Source organism: Asparagus officinalis, chromosome 8, assembly GCF_001876935.1.
Source record: "Asparagus officinalis chromosome 8, Aspof.V1, whole genome shotgun sequence".
NCBI classification, from domain to species: domain Eukaryota; kingdom Viridiplantae; phylum Streptophyta; class Magnoliopsida; order Asparagales; family Asparagaceae; genus Asparagus; species Asparagus officinalis.
In genome coordinates this window covers 102,994,124-103,014,643 of record NC_033801.1, presented here as the reverse complement: position 1 = coordinate 103,014,643, position 20,520 = coordinate 102,994,124, and the positions used below count along the sequence as shown (strand labels likewise).

The 20,520-nt window shown below is 33.9% G+C and overlaps 2 protein-coding genes across 2 annotated transcripts; both read left to right on the top strand.

Moving 5' to 3' along the window:
• On the top strand, positions 3,091-10,497 carry LOC109821626. The gene is made up of 2 exons (XM_020387803.1): positions 3,091-3,736; positions 10,273-10,497. Exons 1-2 carry the CDS (start codon positions 3,134-3,136, stop codon positions 10,495-10,497), a joined length of 828 nt encoding a protein of 275 aa, XP_020243392.1. The 5' UTR covers positions 3,091-3,133.
• LOC109821625 lies at positions 10,522-12,307 on the top strand. The gene is made up of 3 exons (XM_020387801.1): positions 10,522-10,533; positions 10,981-11,859; positions 11,962-12,307. Exons 1-3 carry the CDS (start codon positions 10,522-10,524, stop codon positions 12,061-12,063), a joined length of 993 nt encoding a protein of 330 aa, XP_020243390.1. The 3' UTR covers positions 12,064-12,307.

Here is a 20,520-nt window from a genome sequence, read left to right as displayed (position 1 = left end):
AGGTTTAGTAAATACTTTTCATGGTCAATATTGGCCATAACTTTTTTGAAAAGAACATAACTAATTGAAAATCTATTAAATTTAAAATTTATAAAAAACACCTTTAAAGTTTAGTACATTGCAAATTACACCTCCAAAGTTTAAAAAATTTTAATAATTTTTTGCAATTCCTTGAGTTCAATGTAATGTTTACTAGTTTTATATATTTATAAATTATAAAATTATAGGGTGTTTTTTTACAATTTTTAAAACTTTGAGGGTGTTTCTTTTGTAGTTTTCTAAAATTTTATTGTGTTTTCAGTGTAATGCATTAATTCATTAATTAATAATGATAATGAAGAGTAAATCTTTCTTAAGATGTATTAGGCCATAATTAAGTGCACATCACTCTTCCGAAGTAGTATAGTTTATATATGCAAATATTTTCAGACAATCTATATAGTGGTTAAAAGGATTTTGATTTTAATGTACTATTTTTATAAATTATATTTATTGTGAACCCATATAATTTTGACTGTAGTCATCATAATTATAATACATTTGATTTATTGACTAAATAGGTATATAAACCATAAATTACTTTACTTTCTCACATGAACTAATATTTGATGCTTAATAATTTAAATTATTACTTTTAAATTTAATATAAAGAAAAGCTCTAATAAATTTATTTATTTACATGCAGGATTATACAATCTAAATTCCTATTTTTTTGCTTGAGATTTATTCTATAGTTATGTGTATCAAATTAGTAACTACAACGCAAAGTTAACCAATTTTGTGGAGCCCAACTGCTGGCTACAAGCATCGAGGTTTCCACACATACACACACACACAAATAAATAAATAAATAAATAAATATATATATATATATATATATATATATAATTTATTAAAAAGGTCATATATATACTCTTATATAATAAAATTGATTTAATACTGAATAGTAGTATCGTTGTAATAATATTGTTATTAGGAAAAATTCTTCATGAACCAGTATGTTCTTTACAATATATAAGCTATGCACTCTAAATTCTTGTGTGTTTTTATAGAGCCAAAAAGTTTGAATACAAGTCTCTAATATTTTGCTCTCGCAATAGCAAAATTCACTTAGCAGACATGGATATTCCAGATGAGTTATATTACCTATATACAATACAATTACCCTAGGCAAGTAAGTTATAATAGTATTTTTCATTCACATTATTTGGAGCAAGATATGATAGGGACATTGCATCAAAGATTTTTTTTATATTTAGAGCACATGGGGAAATATATTATAATCTCCCTGCTCTAATTTCGCAAGAAAATAATTATTCATACTTTCAATTTTATTTCTATGATACGGAGAATGCTGAACCATACATTGATGATATTAATCTATGTAATATTTTTCAAAGAATAAAAGTTAATCAATTCTTCAAGTACAAGTGTTGCTCCTCAACTGCTTCTTTGTAATATTTTTAAGGTGTTTGTAATTTGTAGTTTTACTTCGGTTTAGGGCCCGTTTGGATAATGAAAGTATTGGAAATAAGAAATAGGTTACAGAAGTAACTTCAAAAACTATGAAATAGGAAGTAGCGGAAATAACATTTTTTTTGTTTGTTTCATATATTTTAGAAGTAATGGAAGTAGAACTTCTTCCTCTTCATTTACTTTTTTTGTTTGGATAATATTTGGAAATATTACTAGGAAGTAATTAATTCATGTTACTTTTATTTTATTCTTGTTTGGATTGTCATTGAAATAGAAATGTAAATGGAAGTATTATAACACACCACATGCCTCGAGGATTGCTGTGCTTAAAAGTTAGAAAGCTTACATCAAGAGTAAAACAACATCAATAATTCAAAAGCAGGACAATGTATAAGAAACACGAGGACTGAACATATTTGTTTATATATAACTACACAAGCAAGGATTTGACTAACAATGACAATCAATGTGTCCAAATTGTTAAAAAGTTCTGATTTGAAAATATTTGTTTATATATTTGAGGCAAGCACTGAACATTAAATGTTTTAGCAAATATAGAGACACGAGGACTGAACATTAAAGATCACGCGGGTTATACTCAGTTGTGAGGGAGTCGGTTATGAAAATAATCACTTCCTAATTATATATTTGAGAATCTTTTTTTCCTCGTGGACCCCACTTTACATCAACTTCCGCTGTATTTCAGTGCATTTGAAGACGGAAAAATATCAAGGAAGTAGAGGTGCCACGTAGACGCCATATCATTATTTAAAGAAGTAGCGGAAGTAGTTTTTACAGAGAAACAAACATATACTTTTGCCAAGAAGTAGCAGAAGTAGCCTCTACTTCATCTACTTCTGCTATTTCATAGTTATTTCCGTACAAACAAACATGCCCTTAGTAAAAGTTTATTAAAGTTTTACTTCTATCAATCCCATAAAAAACTGTATTTTCTTTTTTTATAATCTACTTTTATCAATTTAAATAATTATGATATTCAACCACGTGTATTGCACGTGCATCTCAACTAGTTGTAGAAAATTTGGGACCCTGTTTTTATACTGGGGCTTGTGGATTTGGATCCTCTCCACTACAAAAAAGTAGTGGAGAGACCACTACTTTTAATCTCAATCGTTGATTATCCTCTCCACTACAAAAAAGTAGTGGAGAGACCACTACTTTTAATCTCAATCGTTGATTATTTAGTAGGCGGTTATGATACAATCTAAAACTACTTTTAATCTCAATCGTTGATTATTTAGTAGGCGGTTATGATACAATCTAAATCTAACACTTACCAACCCCAGTATATGACACTCATTCCTAATTTGCACTAAAAGAAAAAATCACAACCATCAACTAGATATCAATGGCTGTGATTATGTAGTGGTCCCTCCACTATTTTTTTTTGTAGTGGAGAGGATCCGAATCCGGGGCTTGTTAAATGAGTTAGTTGGGTTCAATGCCATCTGCGTACGTGGTAAAAATTGATGCGCGAGATACTCTTTTATCTCTTGGGAAACAAGGAAGTTCGAATACTTTTTCTACATCCTCTATAAAAAGCCACGGCAAAGCAAAGAACCCTAGATCGACGGCTGCTATACTCATCAGAATAAATAAATAAAATAAACCATCTATTTCGAAATCCTTGAGCACCATGGCCACCATCAGGTTGAAGCTCCTCGTGGACAGAGAAAAGAACAGGGTGGTGTTTGCTGAATCAGATAAGGAGTTTGTAGACGTTCTTTTTAGCTTCTTGACGTTGCCAATGGGGACCATCATCAGGCTCCTCAACAAGCAGTCGTCGGTTGGATGGATGGACAAACTGTACGAGAGCGTGGAGAATCTTGACGCCAAGTATCTGGAGACCGAGGCCTGCAAGATGATGCTGCTCCAGCCCAGAAGCGAAGCCGAAATACTGTGTGAAGATTTACGAGTCAACGCCGATGACCTAGAGCCCAGGAGGCTCTACAGGTGCCCGGCGTTTGGTTGCTTCATCGGGGACAGCAGGGCTTTTAGTTCGATCAGTGGAGCCCGTTGCCGGTGCGGAAGGGCGATGGATAAATTCCTCTGCTGGGATAAACAGAAGAAAGATGCGAAGGACTATGGGTTTTTGAAAGGAGCAGCAACATTTGTTATTAGCGACGACCTGCACGTATCGCCTGCTGCTGTCACAAATCCCATCTCTTTGCTCGAGAAGTTTGGAGTCAAGGATGTCGATACCCTTGAGGAAAGGGTTGTGCAAGTTGGCAGAAAGGAGGTATGGACACAAAATTACAATTAAATTAATTTAGGTAATTTTATCTATTTTTAGAATTATTATGACTAATTAAAACTGCAATCTTAACTTCCGGAGGAAAAAAAAACATGTATTCCTCGCACGCTTTAAGACTTCTTAATTTGCTTTCAAAGTTTTCTACGATTTACTTATTTTCTCAAATTGTAAAAGAAAAACTACAGTATTAGACATACCCTCTTTAGTTGTGCTGTTGGAGAGACACCCCAGAGTGATTTTTTTTTTGACTCTTTTACCTCGGGAGGGTCTATTTGTCTAAAAAACAATTTTTACTTTCTCTGAGGACAAAAGGTTTAAAATTTTTCATTCATCTCTTTCTATAACCAATAGAACCTTAGATGATCTATCTGCAATTGGGCGACAGTTGAAGATATCTACTTGCAAACCCTAGTCAGAAAGGTATATAAGTCTTGTTTTTTCCCTTTTTAAACGACAATAATAGTCCAACTGCAACATTTAGAGCATACTACTTAGAATGCATGTGCACTGGACGTGGACACATATTATAATTGTTTACTTTAAGTTTATTTATTTACTATAACATGGTTGTAAAAAACTTTATAATTATCATAATATATTAAAGTTTTTTAGATATTTCCATGTGTAATTTTAACATTTTGTCTTCTAGAGAAATAGTGTTGCTTAAAGCCTTAAAATATTAATGGTTTAAGATTAATTAGTAATTTGAATATATAATCTCAAAATATTAATGATGTAAGGGACCAATACGGAAAAGCCTATTATTATTAATAATAATAATTCTTGAATCCATCAATGAAAATGGTAGGTTTTATCTAATCATTAAGGATTTTGTTTAGTTATAAAAAAATCACTTTCACCTGTTGTTTATTTCCACCTGTTGTTTATCTGACAATTGAGTATTATAGATATTCAAGAACTTTTTTCTAGATTTTTCTAAGTTAGAATATGCAAATTCAATCAAGAAAGAAAATATAAATTATGTGATCAATTTCAAAATCTGATGTTGTACTCTTTTTACATCTTCCCAACTACTAATTGATCTGTCAAAATGATTACTTTCTAATTTCAGAAAATTATAAAATATAGTCTAAGAATGATTTGTACATATTATGCACTCATATTAATTATATTTTAACAAAATAATTCATATCCATCCAATGTCAAACAACATCTAAAAATTTAGTTTAAGGAGTTAGAAGAAGTCACGTCCCGCTTCCCAAAATACCGAGGAATCAGAACGTGAACAAGCCCGTGACGTATTAGACTGAGGAGAAATAAGTACTAGACATTCTTCTCAATCTAATATGCTAAGAGTCATCAAAATAAAATGCGAAGTCACAGGTCCCCGATCACACATAGCAAGAATATAATGAACAACTCAGAATGAAAAAGAGAAGTATCACAAATAAAATATCATCCGAGACACAGAGTTTGGGTCAAACATGCCCTTATTACAAAACAGTCCAATAAGTACTAAAGAAATATGAAAATACATCGTTTAACAGGAATAGAAAGGAAGTACTGTAAAAATAGACTAAGGACCATCAAATAACTAAGGAAATAGCTAAGCTTCAACTTGTTCTTCTGCTCCATCTACAAGGCACTCCTGTTGAGAATCCTCTGACTCCTGTACGATTCCGAACTGAGCTTGTCCATCTCTTAAATCTAACGTACACCAGAGAAAATAGATGTACGTAAGCGTGCATGGCACACAAGATCCCACAGAGAGAAATAAAAACGGTCGAACGACCAATGTAAAAACAATAATAATAATAATAATAGAAGCATGCTACTTGAATACTAATAATCTAAATGTAATCTATCACTAGAATATAATAATCAGAAGAATCCAAAAAAATTAATCAAGTAACAAGTCGATCATGCAGCTAGTGATCAGAATAATCATCCAAGTAACAAGGTCATACAACTAGATGGAATTAATACTTAAAAGTCTACAACAAGAGACGTAATACGTCAAGCAAAATAATCTAAACAAGGAAACCCTCATGTATATACAATATGTCTCAAATTGTAGATAATTAAATATTAATCCCGATCTATGTATGAAAAAAATACAACTAGCCTACATCTCATAAGAATTCATACTTAGCCAAGAAACGAGGTCAGATAACTAGCCATCCTATAACAAGTCACTGGTCCATATCTCACATAGAGTCAACGTTCATATTATCGGATAACTGACTGTTCGCATATCCTCTACGTGTATCCAATACCGCTACACAAACTCGGTCAGAGGACTACACACAATCCGTTTTTAGCCTGGTTCGAACTCAACCTAAACTCGGGTGAATATCAAACTCACGGATCAAAGTGACTACACAAACTTCACTTTGACCCAACAAACCAACCCAATGCTACACAAACTCACTGGTGCGATCCTGGAAGATACATCAACAGCCACATCCGATCACATGAACAAATACTTCACCATCCCAACTCTCTTGTATTTTCTAAGTCAACAACACACAAGCATCTACGTCTTATTCAGATCACACATGTCACCATAGTCATGTATTTCTCGTAATTCTAAATTATAACAAGGGATGGTAAATGCAATTAATACCATGTGTTAGTGTCATGAATCATGAACAGGAATCGTGAACAACTACTAATAACAGTGTAAGATGTAACTATAACTATCAAATAATTACACGTGTAATAATCTAACCAACATTGTTAACTAACCAATAAATTTAACACGAGACAAGAGAGGGGATCTTGCCTAGGGTTGCGTCGGACGAGTCGACTACGGTTGATGCGGCACGTTGACGCTGAAGGTGGAGGCGGCTCTGGATGGCGGCGTCAGTGACGTGGGAAGGCAGCGCTGGTTGAGAGAGGGTAGCAGCGAGCATGACGGTTGATGGCGGCTGACGACGAGTGGCCAGCCAAGGCGAGGTTGTATCTGTAGGAGACTCGGCGCTTGCTGGCTGGAGACGTGGCGTCCAACAGCGAATGGGGGCGCGCAGATCTGGGCTGAGGGGCGGCATAGATCTTGGGCCAGGGCGGTGCTGGTCGGGAAGAGAAGGGATGGAGGATGTCGGGGTCCGTGGGTTAGAGGGGGCTCTACGTTTGAGGGGCGGTGGCTGTTTGAGGAGGGGTGGAGGCGGTGTAAGGTGGTCGGTGGTGGTGTTAGGCGGAACTGGAGGTGCGGGAGAGGAGGCTGGGCGGCGTGGCAGCGGATCTGGAGGAGATCCGAGGAGAGGCGGAGGTGATGAAGGAGGCGGTGATGAAGCTAGAGTTAGGCTCGTCGGAGTTGAGGTCGGTGGCAGGGAACAGGGGAGAGAGGGGAGAGAAAGAGAGGCCGCCAGAAAAAGAACACGAGCGAGAGAGAGAGGAAGAAAGAGAGAGTTATTTATATAGTTAAGGTTTAGATATTTAAACAAAAATAATTAATAAAAAATATAATTACTTATATTTTAAATCAAATAATTATAGAAAAATTATCTACAAAATAAAACGTACCAGCTATACTAATACAATAAATAATACGTAATAGTAGTAATAATACAACTAATTGTACAATTAAACAAGAATAATTAATAAAAAATATAATTACTTATATTTAAAATCAAATAATTATGGGAAAAATTATCTATACAATAAAACGTACCAGTTATACTAATACAACAGATAATATGTAATAATAGTAATAATATAACAAATTGTTACAAAATAAATATGTAATAATAATACAATGTATTATACGAAATAATACGTAATAGTAAAAATAATACAACATATTATTCAAAATGATACGTAATAGTATCGATAACACAACAGATTAATTTCAGAAAGTTTTACTGCACTAAGTTAATTTATAAATATCAAAATCATTTAAATAAATATAAAATTTAGACTTTTAAATCATAGAAAATTCTAAAAAATTGAGAAAAATACAGATACTCTTTTAAAAATAATAATTGAATATTTTAAAATACTAGTAAATTATTTTAACTAGTATTAAAAATTCACGATCATTACAGAAGAATACAATATTTGCAATAATACTCATATCCAAGCTATAAGCTTCAAAAACTTATAAGAATGTAAGCAATATAAAATGACAACTTAATTTACTTTGTCAAATAATTTATTACAAATCATGAAAGATAAGGAGAATTAGAAGGATCATATACTCATCCCAAATAAATATTAAATTTCTCTTAGAGATTCTTATAGTAAATTTTTTTATAGTTGATGTGTTGGATAAATTTAAAGACAAATAACTCAAACAAGTTCATTGAGTGATAAATTTGCTATAAACTTCACTCTTATAAAAATTGATCACATGTCTTTAAGTTTTGCTTTTGTTTAAGAGTTAATTTTAGAAAACTTTCCCTCAACTATAGAGGGCATGAAACCCCCTCCCCCTCCCCCACTCCTCGGGAAAACTATTTAAGACCGAGTAAATCTCTGCTAAGTTTTGGGTGTTTTGTAGATAATCTATCTCAACCTAAAAACTTTTGATTTAACCCCAGTGAACTTTTCTCACTTAAACCTAACCTCTCAAAACTAACATCATTGAGTATTATCTATTATGTGACAAATACTTGACTTGGAAAGACCAAAATATCAAATAATCATAAAAGAATTAGGTTGGCTTTTGCTAGATAAAAGAGGTGATATAGAGGGAAAAAGAATTATAAATTGGTTATGATCATTTTATTATCAGTTGAGAGTTTCTTTTTAATTAAATTGCTTTCTTCAAGAGGATATTTTATCCAAATCACATATCGAAGTTACTATGTTAAGGGGGTTTGTTGATGGAGTTGTAAAAGATTAGGGGAGTTTTTATGATATACGCTATAGTTGAGATGTGTATTCTAAAATTGTACCAAATTTAAGAAGGGTTATCTATAACACCCCACATAGTGAGGGGGTTTTGTCAAATTGAATCAGTTGAGTGGATTTTTTAAGACAATCCCCATAGTTGAGAGGGTTTTTAAAAAAAATAACACTTCTTTTAAATATAGCTTATTTATAATTTGTCCCTCAAAATTTTAATAATTTAATATTAGTCCTTAAACTTATGAGCAATTTTAAAAATTTGTGGGAATCATTGAATATTTAAAATCAAGGAGCTGACATCTAAATAACATTTACATATTTTCTCTTATAGGCATTCTATTAAATATCGACCAATATATTGGTATATCGGCCAATATTATCAGGTTAAAGACTTTATCTCAATAATATTTTATATTATTTTCTATATTTTGTTGATTTTTTTGATATATCGACTGTTATCGAAAATATGGCTGAGATATCCCTTCAAAGATATCGAGAAAATCATGTCATTTTTAATTTGATTGTGGGCTAGGGTTTGGATCGTGTTTGGGAAACAAAATCAAAACTCGCAAAACCCGCAAAGGCCACAATTCTTCTCCCAAATCTCTCCACCCTAGGCTCTCGCAAATCTTAAGCACATATCTTGATGGAAATTCTTATGCTTAAAATTCATTAATATGTTAGATTACATATTACAATGTTATGTTATGTATGAATATTATCTCACATGACACCCAATATTACACACATATCCCTAATTTTTACAACCCAATATCATGGATTTTATTTTTTTCAATATTTATTTGATGTCCAACACTTTGTAGTAGTCCTTCAAAAGCTTCTTCTAAAGTTTTTTAAGTGAAGTATATAATTCTAGAAAATAATTCAAAATCTTGAGACTCATTCAAAATATGATGTTTTAATTTTTCCACATCTCTTCTACTACATAAATATAAGCTAAGCATTTTGCCTCATATTATATGATGGATATTATTTATCAATGGGATCATATACTATTGTTTGTAGATAACAAAGGTTTCAAATCTTCTATAGGCTTAACTGAACTTAAATACCTTGTAGTTTACCAAAATTATACTTGTATACCTCTACTTGTGTCTTGTTGCTCTGTTTTTTAAACTTTAGATAACGTATCTTGATGTGCTTAAATATCGTAATGTTTTCTAAAATTTAATGTTTATACCTTCTATCTTGTTACCTAAACATAAGAATGCTCTTTGTAATTTTCTTATATGCGTTTCATGATATAGTTTTAGGACAATTCTATATTTTCTACTCTTTTCATAAATACTTCATTGACATGCAATTATCTATTAATATATTATTATACATTACTAATAATTAATATGATGTAGAGTTTTATAGTAACGTTGGAAGTTCTAGGGACCAAATTATGCAAACATAAAGTGACATATATATAATATAATTAATTAACAATGATAATTAATTTAGTTTAGTTAGTATTAGAATGTAATATCAAAAGAGAATAGGGGTAATATAGTTCTTGGAAAGTTTTTCCACAACTCACTCTTTTAAAGGGAGTATGATATGATATGATATATATGATGTATCTGGCAATTAGCATTAGAGAAGTAGAGTTCCAGCAAAAAATTCCAGGTGTTATGTTTAGAGCATGTGTATCGAAACTTAATACATCCTAAAATTCTGATTTGCTCATTGTGCTGGTCCAGGTGTTATGTTTACTGAATAGCCTACTTCTTTCTAAGACGCCATTTACCGATGTTTTCTTGCGCAAGAGAACACCAGTTCAAGATGTACTTAGTTCCATCGGGAATTTCTTGCATGTTAAACATGTGAGTTGCTTATTGGCCGCGGGCCAGGCTTTAAGTTCACTAAAGAGTCTATTGGTTTTAAAGACGCCATTTAGAGACATTTTCTCGCAGAAGAAACGATAAGAATGCTCTTTGTAATTTTCCTATATGAGTTTCATGGTATAATTTTAGGAGAATTCTATGTTTTCTATTATTTCCATAACTACTTTATTGACATGCAATTATCTATTAATATATTATTATACATTACTAATAATTAATATGATGTAGAGTTTTATAGTAACGTTGGAAGTTCTAGGGACCAAATTATGCAAACATAAAGTGACATATATATAATATAATTAATTAACAATGATAATTAATTTAGTTTAGTTAGTATTAGAATGTAATATCAAAAGAGAATAGGGGTAATATAGTTCTTGGAAAGTTTTTCCACAACTCACTCTTTTAAAGGGAGTATGATATGATATGATATATATGATGTATCTGGCAATTAGCATTAGAGAAGTAGAGTTCCAGCAAAAAATTCCAGGTGTTATGTTTAGAGCATGTGTATCGAAACTTAATACATCCTAAAATTCTGATTTGCTCATTGTGCTGGTCCAGGTGTTATGTTTACTGAATAGCCTACTTCTTTCTAAGACGCCATTTACCGATGTTTTCTTGCGCAAGAGAACACCAGTTCAAGATGTACTTAGTTCCATCGGGAATTTCTTGCATGTTAAACATGTGAGTTGCTTATTGGCCGCGGGCCAGGCTTTAAGTTCACTAAAGAGTCTATTGGTTTTAAAGACGCCATTTAGAGACATTTTCTCGCAGAAGAAACGATCAGTGCAGATTTATAAAGAAGAAAATGAGATTTTAGCCACTGAAGTTTGGAACAATGCTTTTCAATTCAAGCCTATAAGTGTGAAGATCCTTGAGAACATGGTCACAAACAAGGTTGTGTATGCCGAAGCAGGAAGTGATTTTGTAGATGTTCTCCTCTCCTTCCTTACCTTTCCACTCGGATCCATAGTGAAGCTTATGAATTGTCAGTCCTCTCTCGGTTGTGTCGACAACTTGTATGGCAGTGTGGAGCTTTTGGCTACTACTGGTGATTTCATCAAATCCGATGAGTGCAAAAACATGTTATTGTCTCCCAAACTCTACCCACATTTTAATTGTGACGATCAGATTCTGCGTATTGGAACAAAACTGTCAACGGATTGCACTGTTCTAGGATGTGAAACCTGCTATAATGCAGGGTCTAATGAGTGCAAACATAATATAGGTCGTGTGATATTAAATGAAATAAATCCAAAGATGCCAAACGCAGTCACAAGAAGTGGAGGGGGATATGCAGAGAGGGCACTGAGATTCATGGTTACCGATGAGATGGCTGTCGCACCAGTGTCACATATTTCTGTAATTGGTGCAATCAAAGAGCTCAGAGTTCCTGTCAGCATCCTATTTGAGAATGAGGTTAAACTTGGAGAAAGAGAGGTGAGAACTTTTTCTTAACCTTCAAAAGGTTTTTTGTCTGAAAATTCAATGCTATGAAAATCTTGCTGACTAATCTTTGCAATTATATTCCCTTTGATGCAGGTTTTGAATCTGTTGAAAGCTTGTCTGATCTCTTCCAATCCCTTGAGCCAGATATTCTCTCATAAGTCATTCTCTCATAAGAAGCTGAGGAGGATAGCCTAAGCTTTTAAACATATTACTAAACGTACCTACTTTTGTTTTGCTCTACCTCAAACTTTCAGTCTATCAGGTTACTGTTTTTCAAAACTATGGATTGCAATCTAGTAGTTTAATTAAGGAGATATCATACAAGTTCTTACCTCCTAGATCGAAAGTACGGCTCATAATTATTTTTACTATATATATTTTGCACTTGCTCAGAATCTTTATTATTGAATCCTATTCGAACGTGGTATGAAGATGCTATTAGGAGGCAAAACTTTTTTTGGCTTTGTTAAACATCAATTTAGATCTTTCTAGAAAAGTAATCCAGTTCTCTATATCTATGGTCTAGAGTAGAAGGGCATAGTTTTATGATGCAATAGTGTTCTTTTTATTTTTGTGATTATTTGAATGTATTTTAAGCAAATTCCACAAGATCTAAAGCTACTTAGGGCTAGGTCGGTATTGCTTTTCTTGGTGTGCTTCTGCTTATTTTTACAAGAAGCAACAAATAATGGTGATTGGTGAATTTTTTTTGGCATATTTATTAAAATTACTTCTGCTTTCAAGGAGGTGCTTTTAATCTAAAAATGCGTTTAAAGTAGCTTTTGTTTTTTAGTTTATATGCCACATGTACCTTTTATCTATTAACGATGATAATTAAGCATAGTTCTAATAAATACCTTAGCTGCTTTTTAAGCAGCTTTTGATATTTAATTACCAACCAATTATTTTTAGCAGCTTATATAAGTTGCTTTTATAACCCAGTTGAAAATAAAAAGCATTTCCCAAGAGTCGTAAAGTTCACGATATACTTACTGGACTACATTGTGTGTCGCCTCGCTGGGCGGTGCAGCACACGGTGATCCTCTAAAGCACTACTCCTTAGCTCCTACAACGCTGAGTATTGTTCTCGCCGTCTGTTTAGCAACAAGGCAAAATAGGGGCGGCCATAGGGACCAGAGGAAGCTAGGGTTGGGGGAGGGGTGTCGCCCTCTCTCTGCTCCCTAGGCGAGTTTGAGTTCACAATCTTCCACTTGGTCTCGACAATAATCCTTCCGCAGGTTCACCTATGGAAATATTGTTACAACTTCTCATTTTTCTCTAAAGGATAAGGTTTAGTAAACTTCTCGTAATGTCACAAGTGTCAAACTTCCCCTATCGCCATGATCTGAACATAGAGTTGATGACTCACACTTAATAAGAATTGAAGACCAACAATTGCAATGATCTATCCATATCAAGATGAAATTTTCAAGGATTACCCGGGCTGTCAACCAATGCTATAAACTCGTTGAATACATCAGTGTAGCGCGCGTGTAGCCCAGAACATCTAAGGGCATCACAGACCTGTTACCGTCTCAAACTTTTGTGGCCTAAATGGCCATATTCCCTCTAAAAAGCGGGTCGTGGAGGGATGCCTCCGCCTAGCTATTTAGTAAGCTGAGATATTATTCGCTAATGGTATTAACTAGACAAATTGCTCCACCAACTAAGAACGACCATGCACAACCACTCGTAGAATCAAGAAAGATCTCTCAATATGTCAATCTTTACTATGTCTGGACCTCGTAAGTTTCCCCGTCTTGAGTCAAATTAAGCCGCAGTTTTCACCCTTAGTACTGGTGCCCTTCCATCAATTCCTTTAAGTTTTAGCCTAGCGATCATGCTGATGGGAAATATAAGCATAAAAACAGATCCAAAGTAGTACAGAACAAACCATACAGGAATGAAAGAAAAGAGCAGAAAGATAGAAGCATCATATTAAAACACTTCAAGTTTGAAACTATGCCCCACCTACGGTAGCATTGGGTCTACAAAGTATTTCCGAGGATGAGACGGCTGCAGGCCAAAGAAGCGCTCTCTTCTTGTGAACAACATGACTACTTCTTCAGTTTGCCAGAATCTCCAATACTTAACAGTTTATAGAATTATTGAAAGAGGAAGAAGACGAGAGATTTTGTTTTTCTGTGTGTTTCAAATGATCAGAAGAAACTCTTTCATAAGGTTCATGGGAGACAAAGATTTGTATTCTAGTTATTGCAACTTTTGTAATGTCTACAGTAAAACCTATTCAATCATTGTAATGTTTGTAACGTCCAAACGTTCAACTGGTTTTAAGTGAGCACATGCAAAACGTTTAAGCTCGTTTAAAGACAGCACGCGCCGGACCGCTCGCTTGCTCGCACGCTCGCTTATATACCAACAAGTATATAATACTAATACCTTTGTTATACTATATATAACACGTGTGTTAATTTGAACCAACTAAAATGCATTTAATTAGCCACTGTGGGACTAAAACTCACATACTACTTATTAAACACATTTTAATTTTTATCTATGGAATCCGATCATTAAATGATATCTTTCCATAAAAAAAACCTCTAAGATTCATTTATTTCAACACATACTCGACCCCAAACCCAAAAATTTGATTTCTCATGAGGTGCGAGCAGAGTCCTAAAAGCAATATCCGTTGATTCCTGGTTGGCATCATTAATAGTTGAGACTAGGATGATATCTGATCGTCTTTGAGCACCCAAATTTTATTCTTAATTAATGAAAATATTTTTAGCAAATGCTTTTGCAGTTGTTCATCTTTCATAAGGTAACATTCCATTGCATAATATAAAAAAGACACAGCTCTTACTTCTCTTTAGTTTCTTTCCTTATTTATAGCAACCAAGTTTAAAAGTCTAGCCAACTTTCAAATCAAAAGTGTTTGTCCTAAACATCCATTAATTCTCACTCAGATTTAGTGGAATATATCCAATCTGATGTTCCTCAGAAGAAGACACGTCCGACTTCAAGTCAAGAAGTCGTTGTCCTATGAATCGACGTATGATAATGTTGCTCCTCCCTCTCTCTCCCTCTCTCTTCAATCTCCACTTAAAAGGGAACGTGGCCAAAATATACAATTAGCGATAATTTGAGGAAGCAGCATCCAATAGGATCGATAAGTATCATTAAATATTTTGTGGAAATATACAAATTCGTAAGGATTGAAGTGACTAAAGTAATTACAACTCTTGTTTTTGGTCCTTCAGGATTAAATGGTAGAAGAAAAGCGCAGAATGTGAATCTTCATCTATCTTTCCTTATATGAGAGGGGTTAAGAACTAACTATAAACTTGAGTATTTATTGAAAAAATATTAAGTTATGCTTTTATAAAGAGACAAAAAGAAGGAAAGTTACATAAAAATGGTTATTTACAGATGAATCCCCTGCATAATTGAGGTATAGCTACGTCGCACCCATGTTCTACACTGTGAACATAAGCGCCCGTGTTTTCCGTCAGTCTTTAACTCCCATGTAGGGAAGGCAATTTCTGCCCATACCCATTTACCCATCCGGCCCGCCTATTACTTAGCCCGCCTAAAACCCACCCATTTAATTAAATGGGTCTAATTGGGCGGGTTCATTTTAATTCACATTAAACGGGTACTAAATGGGCGGTGTATATTTGCCCATTTGCCCGCCCACGTTCCCAAAACAAAAACCTAGAAGGCTAGAACCCGTCACCCTGAATCTCTTCCTCTTTCTCTCTGACTCTGACCCGGCATCACTCTCTCCCTCATCATCTCCCTCTGCGATCGCGGAGTCAATCCCGAAGCCCTAGCCGCCCTCGTCCGCGAGCTCTCTTGGTCATCTTCAACTGCAATCTTGGTCATCAAAGGGTAAGCTAGAATCTTCTTTTCCCCTCCTTTTGATTTTATTAGGGAAGGCAATTTTTGCTGACACGTACCGCCGACGAAGGCCACCGTAAAAGGTGAGGCTTTTTTTGGTTGTCTGGTTTGAGTTCGATTTTATTTGGGGCTTTTCAAATTTTTGAACCATATTTGATTTCCTTCTTTCTTTCTTCTTTGATTTTTCTTTGTTAATGGAGGTGTGTGATGATTTTTTGTTAATGGAGGTGTGTGATGATTTTTCCTTGCCCATCTTAACTTAACTATAAAAACCTCAATTCTTGCCGGTAGCCGCTCTCTTCAACCCTTGCATCCCTCTTCATCGATTACCCGCCGCGATCATGGTAACTTTTTTTTCTTTGAATTATTTTTGTGATGATGATAATGTTTCTCATTCTAATTCTTTTCGATTTGTTCTTGTTTGATTCGATGTCTAGGTGAAGTATTCGAGAGAACCCAATAACCCTACTAAGTGTAAGTCCAATCCTTTGATTTCACATTTCCCCCCCTCATTTTATTTATTTATACACGCAGATCTAAGACATTGAATTAGTTTTCTTCATGGTTTTTTTTATTAGTCGATTTTTTAGAAAAAAAAATTTGGTTTTAATTTGTTTTGCAGCGTCAAAGGCCATGGGTCGGGACTTGAGAGTCCACTTCAAGGTAACTGCTTTGGCGAATTTATTCTTTCATTTCAGTTTTTGATGCCGTTTATTTCCTCGTCGTTTATTAGTTAGAATTTAGTTCGATGTGTTGTACTATGTAATTTACATGCTTTTTCACTTCAACTATTGTTCGTCAATGTCTCGCTTTCAACATCATGTTTGAATTAAAACAAATTTACATCAAAATGCTACTTATTTTTAGTTGTCATTACAGCAGCTCACGAAATATATCCTGTAACTACCATGTTGCAGTTTCCTTTTAGCTGTTTATTTGGAGAATAAAATATGAACGAGTAGAAATCTCTTTAGGTCTTTTAATCTGAGGTGCGAGGAGCATGTATGCGAAATCAGTAGTGTTCTCATTTTTCATCTAGCGGATGCTTGGTAAATCGAAATGGCAGTGAAAGTGTGAAAATGATCATTTTTAAGTTATGAGAAACATTTTTTTCTTTAGGCCTGAGCCTGAAGTGTCACGTTCACAATTTTCCCCCCCTCGTTGTTTCTAAAGCTTCACTTTCACATTTTTCATAACCTCAATTTAGATTTATGTTTTGAATTGCCAAGTATCCCCTTAGTTCAATAAGGCACTCGTGTATGACATTCATGTATATGCATTTGTTATTAGGAACTTACAAATGTCTCCATTTGTATTTATTTAGACACAAAATGTAGTCTGTCATCCTTTGTTTTGATAGCGGTTCTTTATTGATCTGTTGGAGGCCCTTTCTTTCAACTAGATGTTGTTCCCATATTTTGATAGTTCATTCAGTCTTGTTGAATGTGTATTAAATACATTACAGATTACAGATGCATTCTAACACATTATCTATCCATCATATATCACGCACCTTTGAAGATGTAGAAATAAGGATGAAGGTTCATGATGTGTGTTTTTAGTGGACACATTTTTTGTGTTTTACCTTCATATAAGCAAATAATAAGAGCTTGGTTGATGTTTTATTACACACATGCTATTTTGCATCGATGACAGACGTGGTCTTCATATTGGCATCTTAAATGCATATGCAACGAGCCAACGACATATACAAACTACTATCCTGACACATTCCAACGCATCTAATATGCGTCTTGCCTTGAATGAGCTCAAAGATGGATAATTGGATTAGAGAGGATTGGTGTTTCATTATAATGGTTTTGTATATATAGAGTATGAGTTTGGATATGCAATTCATTACTAGCAATGAAACACTCGAGAGTTACATTATCTCTTATCCTAATTTTTCGTATATATATTTTTACGCCTCTTGAATTACATATATGACTGTTCAATTCTTAACAATATTAACAAACAATCGTGAGTTTTGTTACTATGATCATATATAGCTGTGAAACAAACAGCTGCTATTGTGATTAACTTATGATAAAGTAGAACACCATGTTGTTAATATTGTTAGGAATTGAACAGTCATATACATGCTTAATTTCATAGAACGCATATAAAATCCATTGTACTGTGGTACATATAACAAGGAACACCAAAAATCCAACTCTCTCTCTTCTCTCTCTCAGCCCTCGTGTAAATAAACTTGACTCCTAGGCACCATGTCTTTCAAATCATCTGAACAGTACCCTTGATTCAATAACAGGGTGTTATCATTGTCACCTTGCATCTGCCGGCTACCTTACTATTATCAAAAGTAATATCATGCCTCTTCTACTTTGCTTTCATGAAGTTTGGTGTCTTCCCTGAGTCTAAAGTTATAGGTTATATACGTCATAACCTGAAGAAAAAAAGCAGGCGCTTGTTTTACCTGTGAACAAGCATCTCATAACCTTCAGGAATATCATTCTCATTGTTATTGGGTGAAGCGGCTGTTTCCATGTCCCTTGATTCAATAAGAGGATGTTAGCATATCACTGAGTATCTGCCGACTACCTTACTATTATCAAAAGTAATATCATGCCTCTTCTACTTTGCTTTCATGAAGTTTGGTGTCTTCCCTGAGTCTAAAGTTATAGGTTATATACGTCATAACCTGAAGAAAAAAAGCAGGCGCTTGTTTTACCTGTGAACAAGCATCTCATAACCTTCAGGAATATCAAGTATCCTAGACGGAAATTTCCGTCTAGAATATTTGGTTATTTATTAAAAAAATAAAAAATAAAAATACCGTCTAGAATACTATTATAGACGGAATATTCCGTCTAGAATACTTTATTCTAGACGGAATATTCTAGACGGAAAATTTCCGTTTAGTTTAATACATTCTAGACGGAAAAAATTCCGTCTAGAATGTTCCGTCTAGAATACTCGATTTTCTACTAGTGTTAATGTGTTGTATCCTTTGTACATAAAAACACAAGAAAAACTGAAAAATCTCTGTCCCTCCCTTCCTCCTTCACTGAATAATCTTAAGTCCTGGGCATCATACTCTGAATAATCTTAAGTCTGGGGCACCATGCAATGCTGTATTTTTTTCTTCTTAAAATAATCTGAACACCCTTGACAGCAAAGTAAGAAGATCTTAGCATACTTGAGCTTTGGTTTATTTTTGTTTCAGTATCTGGTGACTAACTTGCTATTATCAAAAGTAATACCATGCCTCTACTATTGTTTCATAAAACATAGGCATCTGTCCAGGGATCTCTACATTTGTATATTTTGTATGCCATATTGTTTCATAAAAGTTAGTTCAAACCTTGTTAATTTGGCTTACATATTTTGGACTTGTTGAACATATCTTAATGATGGTCACATATAATTTGGCTTAATTAATTACGAAACTTTTTGAGTGTGGTTATGTATTCATTTTCGGATAATTCTTTGCAATGCGAACAATAGAATCTAGAATATATATAAACCTCATTTTCTCAGAGATAATCCAAGTTTAATGTAATCGGAACTAATTTTAGCTTGATTATGTACCGTAACACACTAGCTTGGGCCCCAGAGTTTAGAGTGCTGGGCATGAGGCCTATATGTCCATTTCCTATTACTATTTTAGTAGCTTATTACCCTCTAAAAAGGCATTTTTTATTTTTATTAGCAATATTGTACCATTTTGTTTTACGATAATGTGTGATGGTGACGGGGATAATGACTTGCTGTTTCTTGTTATATTATTAGCGACACATGAATTTTTACACCCACCTTTTGTATGCAGTTGATCAAGAACTTGCTGTTTCTTGTTATATTATTAGCGACATGAATTTTTACACCAACCAATTACTGCTTTTATATTATTTTGTGCCACTTTATTATGTGTTTGCTACCCAAAATTGATGTGCTATTAAATTATTTTTTCAGCGATCATGTCTTTAAATGATCAATTTAGCATCCATGATGATGGTAGTGATGATGAGAGTACTTCTAAACGTAAAAGAAGACAAACATCAAAAGTTTGGGATCACTTTACGAATTTATCTACCGATAATGATGAGAAAACTAAAGTTCAATGTAATATGTGTAATCATATTTATGTTGGTGGTCATGGCACTAAGACAATGTTGAGGCACATGGATTCTTGCCCGAAAAGGAACTTAGATGAGGCTGATTCTTCCAGGAAAAGTATGCCACTAAATCAAGAAAAATATAGAGAAATGCTTGCTAGAGTAATTGCATTGCATGGTTATCCATTCACTTTTGTTGAACATAAAGGAAACCGTGAGTTGCATAGTTTTCTAAATTCTGAAGTCAAGCATATTTCAAGGAACACTGCTAAAACAGATTTGATCAAGTTGTACAAGAAAGAGAAAGGAAATCTTAAACAAGCTTTAAAGCTAGTTCCTAGTAGAATTTGTCTAACCACAGATTTATGGACTTCTTCCACCTCTGACTACTATATGTCTCTCACTGCACATTATGTTGACGACTGTTGGATATTGCAGAATAAGATATTAGCTCTATCTCATGTTTCACCCCCATATAGTGGAGCAATTTTAGTAGAGAAGTTATTTCATTTGTTGAAGGATTGGGGTATTGAAAAAAGAATTTTTACTGTTACCTTGGACAATGCATCATATAATGATGTTTTCATGAGAATTTTAAAATATCATCCAGTTTTAGAAGATCATTTTGTTAGTAATGGTGATTTTTTACTTTTTTGCCATCAAGTGAAGAATGGGTAAATGTTGAAAAAATTACAAGGTTTTTAAAACATTT